General features: G+C 50.3%; 1 protein-coding gene across 1 annotated transcript in view; it reads left to right on the top strand.

Annotated features, from left to right (window-relative positions):
• The window catches only part of Cln6 (CLN6, transmembrane ER protein), a 13,696-nt gene extending 8,748 nt beyond the window's left edge, over window positions 1–4,948 (top strand). Inside the window, exons 6-7 of the mRNA XM_005347796.3 lie at window positions 614–736; window positions 2,736–4,948. Coding sequence (XP_005347853.1) covers window positions 614–736; window positions 2,736–3,006 — 394 coding nt within the window. The 3' untranslated portion in view covers window positions 3,007–4,948. The remainder of the gene's footprint in view (window positions 1–613; window positions 737–2,735) is intronic.
• Window positions 4,949–9,238: the final 4,290 nt, after the last annotated feature.

Genomic DNA, 9,238 nt, shown 5'->3' with positions numbered 1-9,238 from the left:
TGTGTGTGTGTGTGCAGGAGAGCATGAGCCTGTGTGTGTGTGTGTGTGTGTGTGTGTGTGCTGGGAGCAGAAAGGGAGCCTCTGTGTGGGCAGGAGAGAGGCCATACTCTTGGGTGAGGTTGGCTGGGTGTGAGTGAAGGGCCCCACAGAGCTCCTTGGGATCTCCCAGAATTGTTCTCTCCGACCTCAGCCCTGCTGGGTGCCCCATTTCCAGACTAGTGTTGTACTCGACCTGCTGGGATCTGAGGCACATGGGTTCAAGACAGAACCCCACATCCCCTCATATCCATGTGGAATGAAGGGCAGGGTGGGTACCAGGTTCAGAGCGGGAAACCAGGCACGGTGTGTTTGCCATGGCGCCCACACCCTTCACCTTCGTACTTCACCCAAGGAGCCCAGGTCCCTTCTTTGCACCAGCCTCACCTTTTGGTTCTGTTCCTCCGACCTGGACTCCCAGGGCAGGAAAGGCTGAATATAGAGGAGTGTGTGTGGCCCGTGCCAAGGGTTTTATAGACCATGAGGTGACATCCTGTGTGGCAATGCAAGGGACCAGAGGAAAGATGATGGGCCACGCCCTGGTCAGGCCATTAAAGCTGTTGCCTCTCTGTCACAGGTACATCCCCTTCTTCCTCATCCTCTTCATGTACTTCAGTGGCTGTTTTACTACCTCCAAGACTCAGAGCCACATGCCAGGGCCTGCCCTGCTCCTGGTGGGGCCCAGTGGCCTGTACTACTGGTGAGTGGACATTGACACTTGGGGTGGGACAAAGGGCACAGACACTAGATGAGCCACCACGATAAGATCCACAGACAAACAGCATTGGGTGTGACGACCCTCTTCTGTCATCTTAGCACTTGGGAGGTGGAGGCAGGAGGATCAGGAGTCAAAGGTTAGCATTGGTAAGACTTGCCATGCCTAGGCCTCTGCTTCCTCCTGGGTTGAGTGAGGCCTGTACCTTGTAGCGGCTTCTCTGAAATCAGATGCTCAGCACTAAGTAGACAGTGAGAGACAGGAGGCCATCCACCATGCCCTACCTCACAGCATGACCGCACCACCTTGAGGCCAGGTGTCTACCACTAGCTTCATGCCTTGTGAATCCTCCTGAGCTTCAGTTTACCTCTCTGAAATGGAAGTTACACCTGCCTGTCCTCCTCTCGGGAGATGTTAGGATCCAGTGGGGAGAGAAGAAGATGGTGGTGACAGGATGTCAAGGACAGACCAGGGAGCCGGTCTCAGCCTAGGCCCGCCTCTCCCAGGGAGGGACCCTTCCTTCCGCACTCTAGACAGGGAGCCGGTCTCAGCCTAGCCCCGCCTCTCCCGGGGACCCTTCCGCACTCTAGACTCCCCTCTCAGACCTCAGCCAGACCCTTATCTCCCCATCATTTCTTCCTTTGAGACAGGTCTTTCTCTCACTTACACCCAAAGGGCTGTGGGATTACAGGAAGGACCCAGAACAACCGAGCCCTCCTGGGATGGGAAGCCCCTCTCCTTGGGCCAGTTCTAGCCATTTCCAGGGCCTGTCTAGCCTGCAAGAGGGCCCTCTAGGGCTAACCTATGTTCTCCCTGAGGATAGGACTAGGGATAGTGGCATCTATAGCAGGGAGAAAGACTTGGCCTGGGCATGTTCGTTGCCACAGTCTTACCTTGATATGTCTGTGCAACAGTGGTGGAGTGACAACAGTGCACCATCCACTGAACGATGTGCTTTCCCAGCTAACAGATGCACACAGCCCTTGTGGGACACCTTAAGAAGTGAGGCTGTTGACGCTTCCCTCATAAGAGACAAAGTGGCCTTGATGTTGTCTTTCAAAGTTGTCACTTGATGTCCCCAAGGTGGCAGGCCAATAGGTTGCAGAGCTGGAGTTCCTTATGCCCTGCAGTGGTGCATGCCTTTAATTCCAGCAATCGGGAGGCAGAGGCAGGCGGATCTCTATGAGTTCGAGGCCAGCCTGGTCTGCAAGAACTAGTTCCAGGACAGCTAGGACTCTTACTCAGAGAAACCCTGTCTTGAAATGATGATGGCCCAGCCTCCAAGGGGACAGTAATGACAATAGCCTCCATGTACTGGGATGGCGTCCCCAAACTCAGATGCCTCCAGAAGTGAAGCAGGTAGCTGATGAGGCCCCAGGAAGTGTGGGAACTGAGGCCGTGTACACCATGGTGTTCTCTGCAAAGAGTACATCCTGTCGCTCCTCCAGAGCCGGTTTTGGTCATGTGGAAGTGTCCTATGTGCTGAAATGCCAGAAACCAAAGCCAGGGGCCTTCTGATTCTCAGTGTGTAGGCTTGGAACTTGCTGTGTGGTAACCAGAGACCCTCTTGCCTCTGCCTTCTGGGTGCCGCATAAACATGTGAGCCACCGTACCCAGCTGACTATTATTACTATTACTATTATTATTATTATCATCATCATTTTGAAACAGTCTATTTAGCCTTGGCTGTCCTGTAACTCACTATGTAGACCATGCTTGCCTCAAACTCACAAACATCTGCCTGCCTCTGCCTCCCTAGTGCTAGGATTAAAGACATGTGCCACCATGGCCTGACTGTCCAGTAGAGTATTATTAAACCACTTAAAACCAAAGTAGTACGATGCCTCCAGGCTGTGGTTTAGACAGTCCTGGCACATTGGGTCCTCTCACGAGGAGAGCCATTCTGATTGGTCCAGAGGGAGAACAGGCAGGATGCTGTTGCCCTGGCGCCCACCTCACCTCCATGCCTGTCCTCTTTCTCCAGGTACCTGGTCACCGAGGGTCAGATCTTCATTCTCTTCATCTTCACCTTCTTCGCCATGCTGGCTCTCGTCTTCCACCAGAAGCGTAGGCGCCTCTTCCTAGACAGCAACGGCCTCTTCCTCTTCTATTCCTTTGCCCTCACCCTCTCCCTGGTGGTGCTGTGGGTTGCCTGGCTGTGGAATGACCCTGTCCTCCGAAAGAAGTACCCTGGTGTCATCTATGTCCCCGAGCCCTGGGCCTTCTACACACTCCACGTCAGCAGTCAGCACTGAGGCTGCCTGGGAGAAACAGGCCATGGATATTTGTACATGGGTGCACATGTGCATCGTGGGAATGCGGGCTGTGCACTGTGCCCTGCACACAGGGATTGGCAGAGTGCACTGTTGAGAGACTCAGCTGCCTTGGTCAGGGTCTTTTGTTTGTTTTTTGCTTTGGACTTAAGATGGAATTTAGTTTGGGGAAGTATATGAAGGCCAAGATCCTGGCCCCTGCCCTCCCTGTATTACACCACTATTAGAGGTACCTGAGGAACACTCCTATCTCCCAGGACCAGGCTGGCCTTCCGGTGGCCTTGCAGGTGAGGTCTGGGCGGGGCAGAAGCAGAAGACTCTGCCACCTACCCAGAAGCTGGCTAGCCCTGAAGCCACCTGCCCCTGGACCCTAGCTTTCTATGTCAGTGTCTAGGCCACAACTTCTGTTCTTTGAACAGAGCATTTCCATCTCTGGGCCTCACTTGTTCTAGAGGGCCCTGTGGTCCCCAAGTGGCTCCATGGACTGGGGGTTACTGATTCTGTTAGTGCAGCCTCAGCACGGAAGAGTGGTTCTGTCTGTTACTGTGTCCTCACCCTCAGCCTAGTGGGGCACGTTCCTCCCATTCTTGTCCAGCCTCAGACCCCACTCACACACTGCTGAGAACCCAGTCTCCAGGCAGCCAGAGGCCCAGCTCCAGGTCACTTAGCTACTGAACTCTGGAAACCGGCCTGGGTTTTGAACTACATGGAAGGCAGAGTTCTCAAAGCCTAGTTTTATAGATTCCGAGACCCGTTGTAAGGATCTGGGACATTACAAATCTGTCTTTGAGACATCGCATCTCAACCTGAATCCCTCACCACCTGCCTGGTACCTTTGTTCCCAGCATGGCGGTTCCTGCCTCACCCTAGCCCATCTCCTCCCAGGCCTCAGATACAGAGCTCCATGGCACAAGATACCACCACCTCATTTGGCAGCCAGCACTGGCCTGTGCTGGGAGTCTTAGGGACACTCCTCCTGTGCATCCTTTCCTTTTGCTCTCAGGGAACACTGGGCCTCAGATTCTTCTATTTTGTTGTGATCCTTCTACAGGCTAGAACATGCTGGGTGGGTCCTTCTACAGGCTAGACCATGCTGGGTGGGTCCTACAGGCTAGACCATGCTGGGTGGTGAGAGGGCTGAATAAAGGCTGATGTGGAGCTCAGCCTGGCTGGTGGCTCTTTTACCTTCGGGAGTATGGTGGGGAGGCAGGAGGGAGTTTTGGAATAAGGAGGGAGACTGGTTGGTCTGAGGCCTAAGCTGTATGGTATGAGGCTTTCTCTCAGTAGGCCTTGAGGACCCTCTCACCCCCACCCTCATCTGCCTACCACCTAGAGCAGTGGTTCTCAACCTGTGGGTTGCGACCATCAGAAAACTTATATTTCTGATGGTCTTAGGAACTGAGAAACCACTTTGCAAATTACAGTTATCAAGTAGCAGCAAAAATAATCCTATGGTTGGGGGTTACCACAACATGAAGAACTGTGTTAAAGAGTCACAGCTTTAGGAAGGGCGAGAGCCACTCAGAGTGTGGGTAAGAAGGATGGCTTCCCAGTCAGTACAGTGTTCCTCAGAGGAGCCTAGGCGGTGAGGGGAAGTAGAGCATCCTGCGCCTATCACTGGGGCTGTCCCACCAGTCATCATCCCCTGTGCTGGGAGGCAGCCTCAGGCAGGTTGACTGTGCTCTTCGAAGCCAAAGTTCTCAGGCTGGCCACACCCCCCAGAGACATAGGTAATGTTACTGGAAGACAGGTGGGTGGGGCTCCACCTCCACCCACAGTCTGTCACCTCTGCCCCAGCTGACCAGCACATTCCTTACCTACCTCCAGGATGCTGCCATTTCAGGACTGTAGTAGGATGCCAATTGTTTGTTCCTGGCTGCTCAGCCCCAAAATAACCACACAGAAATCGTATTATTTGCAATACTGTTTGGCCAATAGCTTAAGCGCATTTCTATCTAATTCCTATCTTAAATTAATTCATCTCCACTAATCTGTGTATCACCACAAGGCTGTGGCTTACTAGGTAAAGTTCCGGTGTCTGTCTCCAGTGGGGCTACATGGCTTCTCACTGGCTCTGCCTTCTTTCTCCTAGTATTCAGTTTAGTTTTCCCCACCTAGCTCTGTTCTGGCCTGCTCTGCTACAGGCTCAAAGCAGTTTCTTTATTAACCAGTGGTAATCACAGCATGCAGAAGGGAATCCCACATTACCTTCCTTTTCTGTTTAAATAAAAAGGAAGATTTTAAATTTAATATAGTAAAATTGCATATAACAAAACAGGTATCAAACAAGAATTAACAGTTACAATATTTATATCTACTTTATCTTTTATCATAATTAAGAAAACTATAACTATTCTTCAACTCCATTAAAGATTCCAGAAGGATATAATATTACCTAAGTAAACAGAAAGTGCATTGTAAGCAACTTCCAAAACTCTAGAATTGACAAAGACATCTTGCCTGGACAGTCATCCAAAGTTCTTCTGTAATGTTGGAGCATCCATTTTTCAGCCTTCTGGCCCACAGTATTCAGCAGACTTTTCCACAAAGCAGGAAATTTCAAAGACAGTTCTGTCTATATTGACAGTTTGGCAGTCACTTTCTTCTGTGTCCTACAGAATGTCTTGCAGACTCTTTCATGAAGCAGGAACCCTGAAGGACGGTCTCACCTATAGGCAAGTTCAGCAGTCATTTCTCTGCATGTGCAGTTCACACTGCATACCATCAAGCAGTCCAAGCAAGAGCAGTTTCTTTGCCCAAATGGCTAGCAAACTCCATAAGGAGTCTCTTTGATGCCGAGCTTTCTCTTGAAGTTATTGGTGCTGCTCAGAGCAGATGTGTCTCACTGTCATAAAAAGTCTTAAGTTCTGAAAACATTTTAAATGCCATATTCTGTACTCTTTGAAAGGTTTGTAGAATGCCTATCCATCTGAAATACATCTCTGTACATCTAGAAAATCTAACAACATGACTACAAGCTTGACTATTATAGATGATTATCTATTAACCTATATTTCTTAATTATACCTTACATTTTTAAGTGAGCTTGATACAATACCTTAATCCAGATCAGAAATACATATATACGGTATAACAAAATTGACCTTAAATTTGTATCAATAAACCAAGATCCATACCCTGCAAATCTCTATTGCATATCCCCCTTTAAATGTAAACAAACATTTATAAACAATTATTTAGGGAATTTGGGTGTAGTTCTCTCCAAACTGCTTCCTGCTTTTTATTGGGTGAAATATTTTGGGGGGTGTTCACCTTTCTGGGGGGTCTTGGTGCATCAAACCACATTAGTCTGGAATTAATCCACAGGTTCTCATCTGTTGAAACAGAAGAAGAACCTCTTCTCCAAAGTGACAAGTCCTTAGACCGAAATTCTGAAGACAGGATACCTTTGAAATATCTATGCTGGTTTGGCTCCTTCACTGTCAAAAAATTTAAAGAAAACACAATAATTTAGGAGTAGCAAGTGCTGAAGCCACCGTGTGCCTCTTGGGCAGTTGACTAGGGATGTCATCCTGGGAAGCTATCTGGATGGCAGACTGGCTTCACTGACCTGGATTTCTACCAGCAAGTTTCTAGAAAACTGGTTCTCAGAGTATGCCAGGCTGTGGGAGAAACCAAGAACTGGGGATGGGTCCTGCAGGCCAGTGTGATATGGGCTCCTTTGGGTACCACCAGTCCAGGCCCTGGCTACCCAGTGTGGCCCCGGCCTAGAGCTACAGCTTCCTCTGGAAACAGGGCATCTTGACCTCCCAACTCCAGGTTTGTGCCTGGTGGGATCCTTGCTGCTCAGGTGTAAGTGTGCAGCCCGTGTGACTTTACGAGGCAGCTGTCATGGTACCATGAACGTGATGGTTGAGAACAGCACGTGTTTGTCTGCCCAGTTCTGAGGGTGAAGCTGACAGGGCTGTGTTCTCATAGGCTCTAGAGGATGCTTCTCTGCCTCTTCCAGTCTGTGGGGGGACCCAGGCTATGACGGGTGTTCTAGGCTGCGTGCCCATTAGTCATGGCCCTCCCTGCGTGGTGTCTGAACGTCTCTCCTTGAGTTAGGGCCTACCATACTCACTCTTGATGACCTCATCTCAGTTACATCCGCAGACCTGCTTCAGATCCAGATGAAGTCCTTTAGGCTCTAGGTGGACATGGATTCCAGGCATGCCAGTTAGCCCAGGAGAAGCCTGAAGCAAAAAGGCACTTAGGATGGAGGTGGGGAGGGCAAAGTCAGAGGGCTGCCTCTTGCTCTTCTGCGTTTCACCCAGCAGGCCCATGGGAAGCCTGCCAAGACTCTCTCGCTCGGGGCAGGGGTGGGAGTAGGGTGGGCTGAGGACTGCCCTTGTCAGTCCCCAGCAGTGTGAATGGCAGGGGCCCTTGGCTAGGAGAGCTTGGCTGAAGAACACAGCTCCATAAGAAAGGGGCAAGAGGACGAGCCTGCTGTCTGCATCTCTTTCAAGGGGGAATTTAGGGAGACAGGGCTAGGGTTAGGAACAGGTTGGCTTTGAGCTCACTCAGATCCTCCTACCTTTACCCTCTTCCTGGAGTGACAGGCATGCATGCTATGATTTATGCAGGGCTGTGGATTGAACCCAGGGCTTGCACACTAGCAAATGTTCTACCAATCGAACCTTATCCTGAGCCCACACATAGCCTTTCTAAGGCATTCCTTGTAGGCTCTTCTGTGGCCTGAGTGGGGAGGAGGTGCCACTTGCCTGAAGTCCCTTCCACAGGGAGGGGGCTTAGTCTGGAGTGTAAGATGAGGGAAGAGATCCATCAGAAGCTGGTGGTGCCCAGGGAGGTGCCAGCCCCAGCCAGGAGGACCATGTTTCAAGAATAAAGTGAATACACAGCCCCAAGCAGTACTGGCATGGCTTTCTGTTCCTGTTCACACGAAGAGTCACATATGCAGAGTATGTGTAGCCCAGTAGGCACACGCCATGAGCCCACGTGCAGTCAGCCTCGGAGCAGGTGTTTTGAGACAGCTGAAACAGCATGAGACATCCTCCTTGTCACCTACAGATAGAGGGAACCGGGTGTGGCCACAGATACCTGCCGTGTACTTGGGAGGTAGAGGGGGGAAGATCAAGAGTTCCAAGTTGTCCTCAACTACGCAGTGAGTGAGTTTGAGGGCAGCCTAGGCCATGAGCTCTGTCTCAAAACAACAAATGGGGGCTGGAGGGATGGCTCAGTGAGCACTTCCTATTTTCTCAGAGGACCTAGGGTGGCTCACAACTGCCTGGAACTGCAGCTTCAGGAGCTCTGACTTCCTTTCCTTCCTCTGCGGACTCCTGTACTCACATAGTTAAAAGTATATTTTAAAATGTGTCTTTCTGTTTGGTGGCAGCCATCAGATCAGGTGAGTCAAGGTGGGTACATCTGAGTATAGAGAGTGATTCTCAACTGTGGGTTGTGACCCCTTTGGGGGTCCTGTGACTCTTTCACAAGGGTCACAGATAACCTGTATCAGATATTTGCATTACAATTCATAACACTAGCAAAATTACAGTTATGAGGTAGCAACAAAAATAAATGTATAGTTGGGGTCAGCACAACATGCGGAACCGTGCTCAAGGGTAGCAGAGTTAGAACCACTGCTCTAGAGGAAGAACAGGGCTGACGTGATGCATTTTCTTCACGAGTCCGCTGCTAGCTGCATCACCAACTCTCTGTGCTACATGGGATTCCCTGTCCTCGTCGCCCTGCCCCCAACCATACAGCAAACGGTAGTTTACGAGGCTAAGCAAAATTACATCAGATGCAGAACTTCATGTTCATAGGCGCAACTGCAAAGACCCAGTTTCTTAAAGGCAAGCCTGACTGTCATAGTGCTAAGCAGCTAAAGACTGCCCAGGCTTCAGTCTTGTGGAGAGAGCTGGACTCCACTGCTGAGCTTTGAGAGTCCTGGATTCTTACTGGGTTTTGAAGGTGTCACATACAAATTCTTTGAGGTTCTCCTCAATGACCCACTCCATAAAATACCAGAACAAATCCCAACACCCATCGGATCTCGTCAGTCCAGTCCATTAGCACTGGGAGATGTGTGGGCTGCCATCTGCTGGCCATAAGAGTTGTGGTCTCCGAAAGAGCTTCAACGGTCTGACACTCACCACAGCTGTAGAGGGCACAGAACTCTCCAGCTCCGTTACTGGTGATTTAAGTAATGTTTGTAAAATTTATGCCAGTAAATGATTTAGCATAGTCT

Source organism: Microtus ochrogaster, chromosome 5 (genome assembly GCF_000317375.1).
Source record: "Microtus ochrogaster isolate Prairie Vole_2 chromosome 5, MicOch1.0, whole genome shotgun sequence".
NCBI lineage: Eukaryota > Metazoa > Chordata > Mammalia > Rodentia > Cricetidae > Microtus > Microtus ochrogaster.
This window is presented reverse-complemented; position numbering and strand designations above follow the sequence as displayed.